The 19,211-nt window shown below is 43.8% G+C and overlaps 1 protein-coding gene across 1 annotated transcript in view; it reads left to right on the top strand.

The window, feature by feature from the left end:
* The window catches only part of NVL (nuclear VCP like), a 459,565-nt gene that overhangs the window by 190,769 nt on the left and 249,585 nt on the right, over positions 1 to 19,211 (top strand). Inside the window, exons 13-15 of the mRNA XM_086927967.1 lie at positions 5,010 to 5,283; positions 6,823 to 7,041; positions 12,088 to 12,192. Coding sequence (XP_086784093.1) covers positions 5,010 to 5,283; positions 6,823 to 7,041; positions 12,088 to 12,192 — 598 coding nt within the window. The remainder of the gene's footprint in view (positions 1 to 5,009; positions 5,284 to 6,822; positions 7,042 to 12,087; positions 12,193 to 19,211) is intronic.

Here is a 19,211-nt window from a genome sequence, read left to right as displayed (position 1 = left end):
GCTGGTGAGCATGTAGGTGGTACAACTGAGATGAAAGGAGCAGAAGAAGCGCATGAGTAGCTTGTTTATTGCCACAGTCAAGGCTTTGGGAGTCATGGCAGATAATTGCGGCCTGGTGGGTCTGCTGCATTCCACGGTGTGCAACCTTTCAAAGTGGAGCTCTAGACAGGATCACTACACTACCCTAAAACACACAGTGTGCATGAACACTCTACACACAGAGCTGCGGTTCCTCAGCTGGCCTTCAGGTAGAGCGAGAAGTTAACCCTACGGCTGCTTCAATGCTACATGAAGAGACCTATGGAGGACCTCGACTCGAGGGATCGTGAACTTCAGCAGACATTCTACCGGGAGTGACCGAGTGAAGGACACTGCCCTCTGAGTTATGGGTTCAGGGGGCGCCCACTGTCCTTGACCTGAGGCTGTAGGTTTAAGAGGTAGGGGAGCAAACAGCGGAGACCTGGGTGACTGTTGCTCACTCCTTCACGAATAGGCAGCAACTGCTGTCATGAAAAGCAAGGGCAACGATGGCCATGGCGACAACTTCCTGACGCTGGGCGACGTCTAGTCGAAGAAACACATTTGTGACAGAAGATTGTGAGCCTTGTGCCTCCCTTCTGCCAATGCTTACTAGTGGGAGGGTCATGTGATGTAAGGTACCTATGATTTTGATTCTCACCTTTCTCACAACCCCACAGACACACACACACTGTTCATCTGTTTCTGCTGGCAGACCCAGTTTCCCCCCTCTAAAAACGTTGAGAAAAAAAATTATGTATAAATTGTGTGTTTGTGTGTATATTACACCCACATATATGTACTGATTCGTCCTTTCCTCACACTCTGTAAGGGCTTACGAATTCGTCGTCCTTGAGACAAAAAGCACACTGATAAACCTTGTGTGTTGGGAGAAAAGCACACCTCTCAGAGGCACCAACAGAGTGCCACATGTACAGACGTACAAAGAAACAGAAGATTGTACATCCATAGGCAGCTAGGATCCGCCTGTGAGTGAATACAAGCCCAGAGAAAAACATAGGGAAATCTGAATTCATATTGGTATTATTTAATGAAATGACTGAAGATTGACCTAGATGTTTTGTTTGCATGTGTGTTTTTATCTACCTTTTTTCTGTCTTTTCTGTATTTTTCTGTCTCTACATATACATCCAAAAGATCCACGCTTTTTGTTGTCACTGTTTTAAAATATGTCTGAAATTTAATTTAATATGAAAAACTATTTAGCTCTGTTGATCGTATTGATAAATTCCTGTTTACTGTATGTGAACGTATTTTAAGAAACTGTTAATTAAAAAGAGAATTGGAATCGTCTCTGGAGAGAGTGATTGTTTATCCTCTATCAGGGCTGCAGAACAAACCTTGCAGTCAACCTTGATTACAGGAGCAGGCATCAGGCCCTTCTGCTAGCCTCTTAAAGGTTTAGGGTTTGACTGTGTCAACTGAGCAAATACCACAAAGTAAGGTGCCGCTACAAAGACAATGTAGACAGTAATGGAACTGGGGGTGAGGGTTGTCGATGAAGCAGGCACGAAGTGTGATTTAGCTAACTGTAGAGAGTCCCTTCTGGTGAGGCGAAGACCAGTGAACAGTGACTTAAAAGAATCGCTGCGGGGACCACGTCATCAGAAGTGAAGGATGTGATGATGCCAGGTAGGACCTCAGGAAATGGCCAATTCCTGGCCCTCGCAGGGCTATCCCCGCCAATTGATGAGTGGCTTTGGATGCACTGCTGTGCGCTTCATGGGAACAAATACCCCTTCACCTTCCTTAGTTGTCCCAGGTAGAGAGTGCAGGTCTGCAAGATGCGAACTACGTCAAGAAGCTGCCAGAGAGGCCTCACAATGAAAGAGCGTAAAGACTACAAATAATGGGAGTGCACAGTGCTTTTATAAGAAGTCACCAGGGCTGACAGTGGGTCAATTCAAGGGAACACTAACATTTTGGTTTGTAGAGGTAGAGTCGCCCAAGATACAGCCACAGTGAAAGAATTGGGGTTTTGTGGGAGGGGGTGGACGGGGGTAACTGCCATCGAGAACTCTATAGGAAATAACCAAGATAAGTCTGGTCACTTTGCACCACTGACCGGGTAGGCGCAGCTGGAAACATTAGAAGTGTGGGTTTACTGCACTGTATTCCATGGGAGTCCTGAGGGGTTTGGTACCTGAACCCCTAATACCAGGGAGTTTAAAGTCCTGTCATTGACCTCACAGCTGTTAAGCGTACAGGAATCGTGTGGCATCTTTAAGACTTTTGCCTTTATAACTAATATCCCATTGCATTTTGAAGTTTTTGAACATTAATTTGCAGATAATCACCCCAATTAAATGCAGCTTTGCCATTGATTGACTAAATCTAAGTCTATTTGTAGTCTGTCGTTTCCTTTCAGTTGTTTGCACTTACCTCTTCAAATAAATGAGCGGGCGACTACTTACAGCTCTAGGAAGCAACAAGACTATCCGAAGACAGGTTTTCCATTTGAATATAAAAATCACTGCCCTAGTTCTGGTACAGTGTCTGAGGCCATGGTTGGTGGATGTAGTCTGTAGGGTTGTCCTGTTGCTATGGTTTATAAAGGACGAATGACTGGATGGATGTGTGTTGTTAGGGAAAATGTAAAAACCACCCTATAGATAAGTGGTTGTAGCTCTTGGACGTTTCCAGCTCATCCTAACGTTCTTACCAGGATGTTTTATGGCCTTTTGGAAATAGACTAGTGCATTGTGTCTGAATGTTATCCCCAAGATAGAACCATTAGACCACAGCTGGTAGGGCGGGTCCATCGATTCACACTCGGTGCTCTCTGCAGACTGTGTTCCTCCGACCGTAACACTCCACCGTAAGGGTCCACAGAGACTTCGTATTAAACTAAGGATGTCATTCAGGCTCCTCTGGTTTACCCTTCCTGCTCACCCAGGTCCAGTAGGAGATCAAACCACAAGCCTGCTCTGTTACGTTCTGTTCTATTGATTCTTTTAGCGCGCTGATCACTCAAGAGGGTATCCAGGTGCCTGAGCAGGTGTGTGGTCCTCTAAGTGCTTTTACGAAGAGTCAGATCTTCCTCTTCTGGCGGAACCCAAGAAGTGAGGCGGCTCATGTCCATGTCTTGGGGGTGATGTAAGAGGATGAGCGACCTCAAGTTTTGCTACTGCAGACGCAGGGAATGTGTTTGAGTGGGAGTAAGGCGCAGTGTAGGGGTCTCCTTTGTAGTTCTTAAACCACAAGGCTGGTCCTGTTTGGTACCCATGGAACATATCCCTGCAACATCCTGCCTCAAGGTCGAGACCACTTTACGTTTGATGATAACAACCTTGTTTTTTATATATCGCTGTAAACTACACTTATACTGTTTGTAGGTGCTTTACATACACGTATATTTCAGTGGCAACCTTCAATTCCCCGAGCCATCCTGCTGGATTTAGTTGGTCTGTAATAGCTCATGCGCGCTATGGACAGTGATGGTCCAGGTTGGCCCACGCACTTTCACCCACCACCAATGTTAGAAGTGACATGAGTGTGCCCATGTGGACTCATTTTATGACGACTATTGCATGCGTTCAGCAAATTCTGGATTTGCTGAAGTACATACTTTGTCATGATCAAAAATTACACCGGAATTTAAACATTCTAGCTCAGGAAAGAAAATTAACGGAAACTGCATAAAATTCAATGTTTATTTAACTGCAGAGACAATCTGGCAAAAACATTTGCAGATTATTTTCTTTCATTTTGTAGCTGAATTGGTTTTTGCCTAACTTCACTCTTCTTCACTTCAGATACGACATTCATTTTTATGAATATCTGAGTTCTAATCTCGGGTGCAACCGGTCTGAAACTCTTTCATAGTCCGCATCACATCCTGCATGCTCTGATTTCTATTTTTAGGTCCGTTTTTAGCACTTGGCCAGCGTTGACACATTGATGCTGCAGTTAAAAGACCGCGAAGATGACTCAATCCGAAAAGCTCTTGCCACTGGCATCTGCTGCAATGTACCAGTTACTAGTAACAAGGATGGTAAACTGAGTACAATTCAATTCTTTAATAATTTAACTTTTCATTTACATCCTTTGGATATGTGAAAACTTCATGTAGTGACTGAAGCAATATGGAAAAAACATTAAAACAAGTTATTCATTTTAGAATTTCTTTCTGGCCTATGTTGTACATTTTCAGTGCATCACAAATATCACGTTCCAGTCTTCGTTAGCAGCATTTGGTGCAGATTTCCAGTAACACACATATGTGGCTGTATGCAGCAGGAACAATATATGTTTGCATAATTCCGGAAACTGGTAAATGCTGGGTCTTCAAACTTCATATCCATGATTTGGACATGGGGGCCGAGTGCAGTTTTAGAACACATATATACCTGTTTGCTGATTACCAGGACCATATGAATCTGTTTTTGAAGGAGTTCTAAATGAACTGTTAAAAATGGGGTGTATGCTTTCATTAAGGAGGTGCCTGGTAATATGTGATGGGGTGGTAGCAGAAGTTACGTCTCCAATCGAAAACATGAGACCTGCAATAACTTCGCCTATCGAGGACTTTCCATGACTAGGCAAGAGGTGAAGTTTCTCAGTGACATACTGGAGGGAAGCCAAATGTAAAATATTCAGGGGTTAATCTGGAGCAGAATTACTGATTTTCCTTGACACTTCGTCAGTTCCCCAGGGTCCCTCAAGACTCCACATGTAATATGTGGTAACTATGCGCCCTGGTGTTATTGATACCCCTCGTATTAGTAAACTCGTGGAAGAGGGAGACTTATGGGTACAACGCTTGCGACCGTAGGATGAGTCTTAGTGAATGTGCTTGGGTGAGCTTCAAGTCATTCAATAAATTGACTTCAACTCTATGGTTTTAGATCATGCTGGAGGCTGGCCGTGATGAGGTGAAGCTACCACCCCATCTGGACATCCATTGAAAAAATAATGTAGTCTTTAAAGGTGGAAAAGAATGCACATTTTTGAATATTATTTCTATTTAGGATTTTGATGACCCTGTGCCGAAAGCTGAAACTTCCTGACTCATTTGACTTCCGTCATCTGGCCCATCTGAGCCCTGGGTATGTGGGGGCTGACCTGATGGCTCTGTGCCGGGAAGCTGCCATGTGTGCCGTCAACCGGGTGCTCATCAACCTGCAGCAAGAACAATCCACCATGGTTTCCGCCGCAGACGAAATGGATGAAGGGGTGCAAAACGTCATGCAGGCGGCAGAGCACACCAGAGAGGAGGCATGTCAGAGTGTGTTCCCCACGAAGGTACGCAGTCATTTAAAGGTGTCTGAAAGTACTGAAGCTGTTTCTCAAAATTAAAAAGTGTCTAGGGCAGAATCCTGCTAGTAGGGTTTGTAGTCAAAAAGTTTTCCTAACAAAGTGAGTGGTGGTAATGACAGTATTGAGTTTTAATGTACAAGTGCGACTAAATGATGCCAGAAACTCACCTGCAGTAATGCATTATATGGGTGACCTAAAGAATTGCATAATATATTACATCACAGGGTAATACACCTATGTGATAATTGCAGATCTGCACAGGTGCCTGGTGACTTCCCAACAGCTATAAAGATTGAAGGGTAGAAACGCTCTATTCGTCTCAAGGAGTTAATCTGTGATTAGCACATCATAATAAACTAGTGAATGTATTGCTGGGCATAGTGAAGGAGAACCAACAACTTCCTGCTGTGGCTATACCAGCACGATCCACATTTCTGCTGCCCATCAGGAGGGCCAGGAACAGTGGCAGGCTACTGGCCAGCCCTACACTGAACACATGAGACGGCACGTGGTATGTGAGGGAAGAAGGTCCCTATTAATCGTTGTCCTGGGCCACCCCACAGGGGTTCAGTGGATACAAGTTTCCACCCACATGTATGTCAGTCAGCTCACCAACTTTACTCTTGAGGTATGAGTTTGTAAGCACAAGAAATATACCTCTGGTAAGTGGAATATGGTTTAATTGTTTTTATGCTATTGTAAGGCTTAATTGGAGATGCATTTAGGCATGAGGCATCCAACTTAAAAAATAATCCTGTGCTGATGAATGTCCCTCATAAAGTGAAGAATCGACTCCACAGGTATATTCTTGGTTCTGCATCCTTGGTAGACGGGCCATGGATTTTTGAGAAATGTTCAGCTGAATGTTCAGCTGTGAGTTGATTTCAAGACACTTTTGATCAGATTTGCTAAGGCCATCTTTTTGTCCAGGTGTGTAATGAATGCTAGTAGCCTCTGGTCATTAGTTATCTTCACTCTGTTTGCTTGCTGAGTATGAGGGCGTCATGAAAGCTGATACCCAGTTTGTGTTTTGTACCCATGGGTAAATGGGCGAGGCAAAATATCATGACAGCATGCTTGCTTTCAGGAAATTAAATTATTTTAAGGTAGGAATATGATACAAACTAGGTGCTTGTGAGCTCGTGTAAGGGGGCAAACATGAGTTAACAAAGAGAAGGCAAGCAACTGGTGGCTAGGGGGTTTATCTAGTTGTAGGCAAAGAGGCGACCTTAGAATGAGTGGATGAAGAGGGTGTGAACTCTGTTTTCGTCTGTATAGTTACCCTGCAGTTTCGGAAGCGCAATTGCAAACTCAACAAATGGCTCCAAGTACCCTGCCGAGTCCCCAAATAATGTATCTGTTCATCTACCCCCTAAATGTTTTTCATGATTGCAAATTACTTCCATCCCTACATACTAATGGAGCTGTGTTAAAAAAATCAACAATAAAAGTGTGTTGGGCACAGAATTGACACAGTTATAGTTCTGGTCCAACGTGTGGTGACCTTCTGTGTTTACTTGGCAGGTTGAACTGCAGAAGCTGCTGGACCTGCTGAAGCAACCAATTCCACTGGATCAAGATCAGCTGCAGACTCTCTGCATCGAAATGAATGACTTCATTCTAGCCCTAGATTCAGTTCAGCCTTCCGCCAAGAGGGAGGGCTTTGCCACAGTCCCGGATGTGACGTGGGCTGATATTGGAGCGCTTGAGGAGATTCGAGAGGAACTTACCATGGCCATTTTAGTAAGTTCTTTGAACACTATCATGTTTTTATTGTGTCTTAATTTTTGATTAGCTATACACCAGTTTTGCTCTGTATTTCACCACTGGTGGTGTGCACAAATGAATCAATCTGCCCATTATCATGTTTGTAAGAGGCTTCTGAGTTCACTGCAGCTCAGGTTCTTAGTAACCCAATGTAACGTGGCAGTGTGTTTTTTTAGACCAGTTCAACATCCACTATCATATCGAGCCATAGTACTTCCGTTGGCGAGTGCAGAGACCTACCAATGCTGTGAAATGGAATTGTATAAGAGTTAACGGTGCTCGAATGTCCACTGTAGTTATTCGATAAATCCATATTCCTACTCACTCAGTTTTGGTAAAACAAAAATTCCTTAAAATTGAGTGTAAGACATGGTTTGGTAATGATATACAACCTAAAACCGCTGAAATGTAATATCCTTAATGAGTAACAAACCCATAACTCTTTAATACCTGTCCTTAATCCACTGCTCATGATGTTGCTTGCTGGGCATGGCTGCACTATGCTTTATCAGCCAGGGTCTGATTATCTAGTCACTCCACATTTGAAAGCACTATGCTTTATCAGCCAGGGTCTTATTTTGTAGTCGCTCCACGTTGGAAAACACTATGCTTTGTTACCAACCACAGTCTGATTCTGTAGATCCCATGTCTGAAAGCACTATGCTTTATCAGCCAGGGTCTGATTCTGTAGATCCCACGTTTGAAAGCACTATGCTTTATCAGCCAGGGTCTGATTCTGTAGTCGCTCCACGTTTTCAAGCACTATGCTTTGCCAGCCACGGTCTGATTCTGTAGATCCCACGTTTGAAAGCACTATGCTTTATCAGCCAGGTTCTTATTCTGTAGTCGCCCCACGTTTTCAAGCACTAGGCTTTGTTACCAGCTACGGTCTTATTCTATAGTCGCTCCACGGTGGAAAGCACTATGCTTTAGTATCAGCCACGGTCTGATTCTGTAGATCCCATGTTTGAAAACACTATGCTTTATCAGCCAGGGTCTGATTCTGTTGTCACTCCACGTTTGAAAGCACTATGCTTTAGTATCAGCCACGGTCTGATTCTGTAGATCCCATGTTTGAAAACACTATGCTTTATCAGCCAGGGTCTGATTTTGTTGTCACTCCACGTTTGAAAGCACTATGCTTTATTATCAGCCACGGTCTGATTCTGTAGATCCCATGTTTGAAAACACTATGCTTTATTATCAGCCAAGGTCTGATTCTGTAGATCCCATGTTTGAAAACACTATGCTTTATTATCAGCCAAGGTCTGATTCTGTAGATCCCATGTTTGAAAACACTATGCTTTATAAGCCAGGGTCTGATTCTGTTGTCACTCCACGTTTGAAAACACTATGCTTTATTATCAGCCACGGTCTGATACTGTAGATCCCATGTTTGAAAACACTATGCTTTATCAGCCAGGGTCTGATTCTGTAGTCACACATCGTTTGAAAGCACTATGCTTTGTTACCAGCCATGGTCTGATTCTGTAGATCCCACGTTTGAAAGCACTATTCTTTATCAGCCATGTTCTGATTCTGTAGTCGCTCCATGTTTGAAAGCACTATGCGTTATCAGCCAGGATCTCATTCTGTAGTCACTCCACGTTTGAAAGCACTATGCTTTATCAGCCAGGGTCTGATTCTGTAGTTGCTCCACGTTTGAAAGCACTATGCTTTGTTACCTGCCACAGTCTGATTCTGTAGATCCCATGTTTGAAAACGCTATGCTTTATCAGCCAGGGTCTAATTTTGTAGATCCCACGTTTGAAAGCACTATGCTTTATAAGCCAGGGTCTTATTCTGTAGTCTGTCCACGTTTGAAAGCACTATGCTTTATCCGCCAGGGTCTGATTCTGTAGATCCCACGTTTGAAAGCACTATGCTTTATCAGCCAGGGTCTTATTTTGTAGTCGCTCCACGTTGGAAAACACTATGCTTTGTTACCAACCACAGTCTGATTCTGTAGATCCCATGTCTGAAAGCACTATGCTTTATCAGCCAGGGTCTGATTCTGTAGATCCCACGTTTGAAAGCACTATGCTTTATCAGCCAGGGTCTGATTCTGTAGTCGCTCCACGTTTTCAAGCACTATGCTTTGCCAGCCACGGTCTGATTCTGTAGATCCCACGTTTGAAAGCACTATGCTTTATCAGCCAGGTTCTTATTCTGTAGTCGCCCCACGTTTTCAAGCACTAGGCTTTGTTACCAGCTACGGTCTTATTCTATAGTCGCTCCACGGTGGAAAGCACTATGCTTTAGTATCAGCCACGGTCTGATTCTGTAGATCCCATGTTTGAAAACACTATGCTTTATCAGCCAGGGTCTGATTCTGTTGTCACTCCACGTTTGAAAGCACTATGCTTTAGTATCAGCCACAGTCTGATTCTGTAGATCCCATGTTTGAAAACACTATGCTTTATCAGCCAGGGTCTGATTCTGTTGTCACTCCACGTTTGAAAGCACTATGCTTTATTATCAGCCACGGTCTGATTCTGTAGATCCCATGTTTGAAAACACTATGCTTTATTATCAGCCAAGGTCTGATTCTGTAGATCCCATGTTTGAAAACACTATGCTTTATTATCAGCCAAGGTCTGATTCTGTAGATCCCATGTTTGAAAACACTATGCTTTATAAGCCAGGGTCTGATTCTGTTGTCACTCCACGTTTGAAAACACTATGCTTTATTATCAGCCACGGTCTGATACTGTAGATCCCATGTTTGAAAACACTATGCTTTATCAGCCAGGGTCTGATTCTGTAGTCACACATCGTTTGAAAGCACTATGCTTTGTTACCAGCCATGGTCTGATTCTGTAGATCCCACGTTTGAAAGCACTATTCTTTATCAGCCATGTTCTGATTCTGTAGTCGCTCCATGTTTGAAAGCACTATGCGTTATCAGCCAGGATCTCATTCTGTAGTCACTCCACGTTTGAAAGCACTATGCTTTATCAGCCAGGGTCTGATTCTGTAGTTGCTCCACGTTTGAAAGCACTATGCTTTGTTACCTGCCACAGTCTGATTCTGTAGATCCCATGTTTGAAAACGCTATGCTTTATCAGCCAGGGTCTAATTTTGTAGATCCCACGTTTGAAAGCACTATGCTTTATAAGCCAGGGTCTTATTCTGTAGTCTGTCCACGTTTGAAAGCACTATGCTTTATCCGCCAGGGTCTGATTCTGTAGATCCCACGTTTGAAAGCACTATGCTTTATCAGCCATGGTCTGATTCTGTAGTCCCTCCACGTTTGAAAGCACTACGCTTTATCAGCCATGTTCTGATTCTGTAGTTGCTCCACGTTTGAAAGCACTATGCTTTATTATCAGCCACGGTCTGATTCGGTAGTCGCTCCACGTTTGAAAGCACTATGCTTTGTTAACATTTTCAAACATAGACTGTGGTGGATATGCTATACATAGTTCTGCACATCATTACTTCTCCTGAATTAACAGTATATTTCACTTGGTTTTGGGTGCTCCCTTGATGCCAGATACTCATCCTCCTTAAGTATCGAACTTCCGGACTTACCTAAGTAGTCCAGATACCATTCCAAACCAAAGACACCAGAGCACACCTTATAGATGTTACTTTTATTCTATGTGCTTTGGGCACTGTTACTCTAAGCTTTCAACATTTCTCTGTTCAAAGTTCTGTGAATGGTGTCACAACAGAAAAGTCCCAAATTCGCAAATTGCGGCTGTAAGTTAAATCCAAAGTTAATCTTTATTCCATATATATACACAGCAGCCGGCGTGCGTTTCGCCCTCCTTGGCTTCCTCAAGGCTCGCTTTTAGGAAGTTAATTGTCCATATGGCGACAATTAGTCCAAATTTCATAATAAATAGGTCGTAAAAACAATTGCCTGTTTCAGTTTCCCAAAGTATCAAAGAATTCTTCCTCATAGAGACACGTTGGTGGGACTCCTCGAAACCCACGATGGAACGTAATATGGTTCCATGAGAATTATCGAACACCTGAAGTAACAGTACACACTTGAAAGAACAGTTACTCATTGGAGATTTACACTTAGATTAAAGAACTACGAGGAATAATTATTTGATATTTTGGGAAACTAAAACAGACTATTGTTTTTACGACGTATTTATTATGAAATTTGGACTAATTGGCGATATAAGGACAATTAACTTTCTAATAGCAAGCCTTGAGGAAGCCCAGGAGGGCGAAATGCGCGTCGGATACTGTGTATATATACAGAATAAAGATTGACTTTGGATTTACCCTACAGCTGCAATTTACAAATTTGGAACTTTTTTGGTGTGACACCAGTCACAGAACTTTGAACAGAGAAATGTTGAAAGCTTACGGTAACAGTGCCCAATGCACGTAGGATAAAAATAAAGTCTAGAAGGTGTGCTCTGGTGTCTTTGGTTTGGAATGCTTTGTTAACAGCCAGGGTCTGATTCTGTAGTTGGTCTAAGGTGGAAAGCACATTATTTTGTATTACCAGGGTCTGTGTTTATAAATGATCCACATCCCAAAAAAAAAGCACTGCGAGTTCTAACCAGCCAGGGCCTGATTCTGTAGCTGATCCAAGTTTGAAGGTAAATGCGTTCTATATTCTAGGGTCTGTTTCTGTAGTTGGTCCAAGCTGACAACACAATGCCTTCTGGTTTTGACATCCAAATGTACATGTGCAGCACACTACCATACACTTTAACAAAGAAATATGATTTGACGTTCTGACGACAACACAATCTGCCAAGAGATAGAGGACATGATTATACAGATCATAAAGGATGGCGGAGTAGTGGATGATACATTCTGCATTACCATTACCATTTGCCTGCCGTATTCCAGTCCCCATAGAACTGTCTTTGGCTCCCACCAAATGTGGTAAACACCACTGAACTGTTACTAACTTTTTTACCATGATGTGGACGTTACCCTTTTCACATATTTGTGGCAGGTGTACTTAAGTCATTCAAACCAGTGTTTTAATCTCTGTATAAGCTATTATTGCTACTAAATGTTGATCTTTTCTTCTTTTTCACCAAGGCTCCTGTTCGCAACCCAGAGCAGTTTAAAGCACTTGGCCTTGCTGCTCCTGCAGGTGTCATGCTGGCTGGACCTCCTGGGTGTGGCAAAACATTGCTGGCAAAGGTACAATTCTCCTCTGATATCGAGAAAAGAATTAAAATGGTGGTCTCAAGGGGGTGTAAACAAAGCAATACCTGTGAAGCACATGTTTCTGATAGGCGAGCAGGGGTAAACTTTTGCGAAATCTGAGAATGTTGTGCGTGCAGAAAATCTTGACAGAAGGGATTCCAGTCTACAAATTATGCTCCAATTGATTCCATGCAGACTTCTATTGTGTACCCTGATTAGTTGGATAGTATAGACAATATTAATTCACTAATGATGGTGGGATGTTGAAGACTGATAGAACACATCACTGATAGGGTGAATGCCCAGCCTTTTAAAATTACAATTAACTAAAGGCTGCTACAGACTGATGTAATGTCTTCTGATCGATTGAAGGCCAGACCTGGAGAATGGCAATTTATTGCCTGGATGTTACTGATCTGTGTAACTCATGGAAAGCTATAGATTTGTTGAATGCTTATTGAGGGTGCTACTAGCCATGTCGAGCTTATGATGATTGAAGAGCTGCATATTTCTATACTACTAGCAATGGAGACGGAAGCACACCAATACAGTATGCATGCCTGAGTGATGTATACTTGTTTAACAATTCGAAACGATGGGATTCCTATTAGACAAGTGCTGGTCTGTAGGGCACCTTCTGATTGGAAGTGCAGACCAGAAGACAATCTTTTCAGTAGAGGATTGCTGGCCAATAGACAACCTTTTACTTGTAGTGCTCATTTGTCAACCATCTTGAGTTGGAATAAAGATATGCACAGGTATATTCTTGATCAGATACGGTGTGGAATAAATCTTTTGAACAGCCTCCGTCATTGGAATGTAGAAGACCAGGGCCAAATGTACAACCATTTGATTTTGTGCCTCGCAATTCGTGACAAATTGCGAGTCTCAAATTCAAATGTACTACAGTGTGTTTTACACTGTTTGCGATTCCCAATGGGTTTGCAAATTGCGAGGCTCATTAATATAATAATGAACCTCTCGCAATTTGCGAGCCCATTGGGAAAGACAGACCATCCCAAGGATGGTGGCCTGCTGGGCTCAGCCGACCACCATGTCTGGAACTACTTTTAAATAAAGCAGTTTTAAAAAAATGCAGCCTGGTTTCTTTAGGGGAAAAGGGATGCATTTGAAAAAATAACAAGCATTTACAATGCAATGGTCTCGGCATTATTAAAGGTAGAGCTATTGGCATTGCTCATGACATTTTATTTTTTTGGGTGTTTTTTTTTTTTTAAATCCTAAATAAATGGCATTGTCATTTACATTTTGAACAAAAGAGGGACTGGAGTAGGACAATATTTTACGGGGTCCAGTGTACTGGTCCAGAAACTAGTAGCACAAAGGGTACAAAGTTCCCCGGGAAGAGTGACGAACAGAGGAGTGTGTGTGCTAGTAAGAGGGGGGAATCCCCTTGTTGGAACTAAAACCCTCACACACCCAGCAAGCTAGGTGTCATGCTTCATCATATGGGTTCTGCTCCTCGTCAGACTGGCGCTGCAATGTCTGACGGGCTCCCGAAACCGGGGCTCTTTATCGGAGATCTTATGTTCCTGCCATATGGTGCATGCGTGTGAGAGGGCGGGGGGAGTGTGGTTGTGACGTGAAAGTGAAGCTAAAAAAGGTGAGTCAGTCCACAACCTAGTTTATTCTCATGGTAGACTCCCTTGGTTAAAAGGGGTGAGAGGGGAGGTAAAATGCCCTGGAACTATCCAAGCAATATTAACATCTACCCTGAGGGTAGTAGTCAGACTGGCGCTGCAATGTCTGACGGGCTCCCGAAACCGGGGCTCTTTATCGGAGATCTTTTGTTCCTGCCATATGGTGCATGCGTGTGAGAGGGTGGGGGGTGTGTGGTCGTGACGTGAAAGTGAAGCTAAAAAAGGTGAGTCAGTCCACAACCTAGTTTATTCTCTTGGTAGACTCCCTTGGTTAAAAGGGGTGAGAGGGGAGGTAAAATGCCCTGGAACTATCCAAGCAATATTAACTACTACCCTGAGGGTAGTAGTCAGACTGGCGCTGCAATGTCTGACGGGCTCCCGAAACCGGGGCTCTTTATCGGAGATCTTTTGTTCCTGCCATATGGTGCATGCGTGTGAGAGGGCGGGGGGAGTGTGGTCGTGACGTGAAAGTGAAGCTAAAAAAGGTGAGTCAGTCCACAACCTAGTTTATTCTCTTGGTAGACTCCCTTGGTTAAAAGGGGTGAGAGGGGAGGTAAAATGCCCTGGAACTATCCAAGCAATATTAACTACTAGAGTAGTAGTTAATATTGCTTGGATAGTTCCAGGCGCTGCAATGTCTGACGGGCTCCCGAAACCGGGGCTCTTTATCGGAGATCTTTTGTTCCTGCCATATGGTGCATGCGTGTGAGAGGGCGGGGGGTGTGTGGTCGTGACGTGAAAGTGAAGCTAAAAAAGGTGAGTCAGTCCACAACCTAGTTTATTCTCATGGTAGACTCCCTTGGTTAAAAGGGGTGAGAGGGGAGGTAAAATGCCCTGGAACTATCCAAGCAATATTAACTACTACCCTGAGGGTAGTAGTCAGACTGGCGCTGCAATGTCTGACGGGCTCCCGAAACCGGGGCTCTTTATCGGACTCTGCACTCTGCACTCACAATCTGCACTCTGCACTCACAATCTGCACTCACGTTCTATTGTCCCTTCTGAAGTTCGTTTTGTGGGTATTAACGCAATTCCAGTCAGATGCGAATAAATACCAATATGAGATGTAGAGTTATTAGGAATAATTTTAAACTGTAACACCGAGGTCAAAACGTCCACAATTGCGATCATCACAAGGAAGCTTTTGATGATAAAGACTGTCAAAATAAGTACTTTTCTAAAGAGCTCTCTAAGTAGTTATTGACTGTTCTTCACCTTACCTCGTGCAAAGGTAACCTGACCCGTTGCTCAAGGCGTATTCGACGTCACCTTAAGACTCATTCGTTTGAGCCAAGGAAACAGTGGCCTGCCGAGTCAAAAATCAGACTCCTGCCCCCCCTTAACACAAAAGCTCGACTGTGTCACCTCATAATGGCTGATGAAGGGTTTCCTGTCAGCGGGACGGGTCAATAAATAGGCTGCACCTCACCTGCCCACGAGCACAGAGCGGCGACATTGTTTGAGATCCTCAGGTGCAAGTGTCATGGCCTGCAGCCCTCTAATGAGTGGGAAAGGGCAGACCACAGCCCCATTGACGAAGCATCAGACAGCTATCAACGGGCGTCCCTCTGGTGCTCGAGCAGGCATCTGTCACTACCTCAACTCCCTGATCTGGAAGAAGGACCGCATTGTAGAGGTAAATAGTGTTAATATTTGGTACATATGACAAAACACAAGATTAAGGGAAGAGGAGTGTTCTTCACAGACATTTACAAGCTGTTCCTCACAACAACAACAAAAAAATGGCCGCCGCAAACGTCCGAAAATTTCAGATTTGGGGCGTGTTTTTGGCATTCTGAGTGACGGATGACGTCGCAGTCGAAAGAACGCAAAAAAACACGCCCGAATCCGAAAGAGATGGGGCTTGAACTGAGTGATGCCCCTCTCATCCAATGGCTGGCCTCCGTTTAGGAAGCCAGCCAATGGAGGCGGGTTCAAGCCCCCACTCCAAAACATTAAATCTCCTCCCAGAGACTGCGCAAGCGCAGCCTTACGGTCCTCGACCTAAAAATGAAACTTTTTAGTTTTATTTTTTAAGGCCAGGCAGTGGTCCCTGGGCCAATGCCTGCCCTTAAAAAATAATTTTGCATCCATTTGCAAAGGTAAAGGGGTCTCCATTTGCGGATGCATTACCACCTACTTGAAGTAGGTGGTAATTGCGAGTGTTTTGCAATTGCAGTCGCAAAACATTAGTACCTGGGTTTGAGACTCACTGTTTGGAAGGGAACGCCCCTTCCAAGTAGCAAGTCTCTGAACCCTTTTTTGCGAGTCGCAATTCATTTGCAACTCGCAAAATTGTGTTGGGTCATGGCCATGGCAAATTTAGCATGCGCAAACGGGTTGCTAACCCGTTTGCGCATGCTAAAATTGGTCGTTCATCTGGCCCCAAGTCTTCAGTGTTGGCATGGTCTAATTCTGACTTGTAGAGTGAAATCCTAAATAAGGCATACCTACCTCAAGAGATGATAAAATATATAGCACGATTTAGAAAAGAATATGCAATGGCATAATAACTATATCAATGACCTTCATCCCTACCTAAAATGTTTATTCCTGGATAGATGCAAACCTGCAGATTATCCTCGAATTAGAATGATTAAAAACTGCATTACTTTCGCAGACTAGAATTCAGGTCATATGACAAGGTCTCCTATTTCACAGATCGCTAGTATTATTGAAACATGGTTCTTGGGCAGACCTGTAGAGATGCAGTTGGATATGCAGAGTTAAAAAAATATATAACTTTTTCATTGGCTGTAGACAGAGTTGTAAACTGCCTTGCGATTCGAATAATTCAGACTTGTCTAAGCTCTCATGAAAGATCAAACTAAAGATACAAAACATTTGAGGTAATTGGCTAAAATGGCCGTAATCAGTCTTCCTGACCTGGTCTGTGATAGTTTGGACACCTCCACACAGTTCCTGAAGTGCGGCCTGCCAGCAAGATTGCATAATCCGCCTCCAAGGTGATTACACTAACACAGCTGGATGCAATCCATTGGCTTGTCAGGAGATGGTGAGCAGCTTGAAGAATATTTGTGCCACCAAGTGCTTGCTGAGTTAGGACTCCCAAGTGAGGTAGTTCCACTAGCAGAAATACTACAGGAGCATACGCATTACATCCTCCGCAGTCTTCCCAGATGGTCCAGACACCTAAGCAAGGTGGACACCAACAACACAAGCAATACCTCCATTCTCCCAATTGTTGCTAAATCTTCTGTGTCAAAACCCCTTTGATACCTCCACCAACACCATCTGGTAGGAAGGGCAGATCTACCCATTCACCACCAATTGGGAGATTCCTAAAACAGATTACTTGGTGCTTTATCTTATCCACAATGATTTTGCTACCCCCCACTGTCCTTCCTAGTAGACTGTGTTATTTCCTTCGGGAAGTGGTACATGACACATGCTTTGATCTTGAAGGCAGAGGTTCTTGCTATGTTGAACATAGGAGAAATAGGGTTGAACCCCTAGAGAGGAGAGGCACGCGGTTTTACTCCCCTTACTTGATTCCATGGAAGGACGGAAAGTCTCTTACCGATCTTGGCCAAATGGCTCTTAATCCTCTTCATCTGAATGAACAATTTCAAAATGCTTGCAATTGATAGGACAAGTTCTGGTGGCCCTCGATGCGGGTCATTGATTGCTGTCCCTTGGTCATGAGGGTGCCAATTTCCATCTGTCAAACCTCCCTGGTCACAGGTGTTATCTCCGATTCAACGTAGGGTTCCAATGCTACTAGTTTGTGCTTCTACTGTTTGGTCGATCGATGAGTGTTCACCAAAGTATTGGCCATAATGTCATCTTTTCAGTCAATGCTCAGAAGTCTCATCTCGTTCCCGCACAGTGGCTAATCTTCATAGGTGAAATGTTGGACACAACCTGCATGAAGGCTTATTTTCCTTGTCAGAGGATTGCAGATTTTCATAATATGATTCTTATGTTTTTAAGTTAACGCCAATTCCACTACTGCCTGCAGGACCCGTTGTCCTTATGCATTTTCTTGGAGCTGCACGCCAGATAGGTCATTCAGTGGAGCATTAGACGGCATTGGCCCAAACATCAGGGGCCTCTCAGTTCAGGTGCAGATTTTCTTCTCAGTTCTCCTGAACGTGCACTGGTGTATGTGCTCCTCCAACTCTGTCCATTCAGCCTAGTTCAGTCTCAGGACCCTGTTATTTGGGTCTCCACTACGGGAAGGGGAGCTCGTATGGGTGATATGATAGTGAAAGGCACGTCATCCTTTGAACATGCAGTCGCTCCGCTTTTTAGCTTGCTTTGAAAGCTGTATGTTTGGTGGCAGTAAGTGCAGCCTGTAGGGTCAGTGAGTTATTGCCCTTTCGATCTGGCCGTCTTTCACTCTTTTCTATCCAAACACGCTGTGTTTTTTACCTGACCTTACTTCTTATTGAGTCGTATCACCTGTCCGCATAGGCCAGCCCATCACTCTTCCATTTTTCTTTCCTCCTACTTATCCCTTCAAGAGGGAGGAGAGATTATATAGACTGGACCCCCAGGCATGCTTTATTTTACTGCATCGGCGATACAAGACCGAGTAGACAATCGGCTCTTCCTGGACTTTACAGCAGCCAGAAATGTCAAGTCAATTACCAAACATACAATTTCACATTGGGCCAACTTGTTCATAAAGATCTGTTGGACATTCAGCACAAACCTCTGACTGGCATTTTGCACACTCAACAAGGACCATGTAAGCCTTTACAGATCTCACCCGGTGCGCCCCAGTGACTGAGATTACCCAGGCAGTCAAATAATCTTTGTTGCACACCTTTGCAAAACATTACTGTCTCATGGCTCAGGCACTCAATGATGGCTACTGTGCCAGTGCCCTGTTGCGTTGCCTTCATCAGTTAACTGGCACTCTAGCTGTTTGTGTTGTGGGTCTCATTCATTTATTATGCAACTTATAACGCGCAGACTAAACCCGAAGGTATCAAGGCGCCTATCAAAATCAATAAACAGAAAATACAGAATATCACTACGGGTATGCAAGTGTGAAAAGATGAGTTTTAAGCGCGGATCTAAAAGTTTGCAAAGAGGGACTGGATCTTACTTCCAAAGGGAGGGCATTCCACCACTTGGGTGCCAGAAAGGAAAAGGCCTTACCTCCCCATCTTGCTTTTCTGACACGGGGTACAGAGAGGAGAAGTTTGTGACTGGAGCGAAGATTCCTACTAGGGTTATGCCGAGAAAGAATGGATCCCATGCTTGTAGGGCTGGGTTTAGCAAGAGCTTTATACACCAGGCACATGGATTTGAAAAGGATCCGGTATTCAACGGGGAGCCAGTGCAGTTGTTTTCGGGCTTCAGTGGCAGAGGCACGTTTTG

Source organism: Lissotriton vulgaris, chromosome 6 (genome assembly GCF_964263255.1).
Source record: "Lissotriton vulgaris chromosome 6, aLisVul1.2, whole genome shotgun sequence".
NCBI lineage: Eukaryota > Metazoa > Chordata > Amphibia > Caudata > Salamandridae > Lissotriton > Lissotriton vulgaris.
Note: the sequence above shows the minus strand (reverse complement) of the source record. Positions and strands in the feature narration are given on the sequence as shown.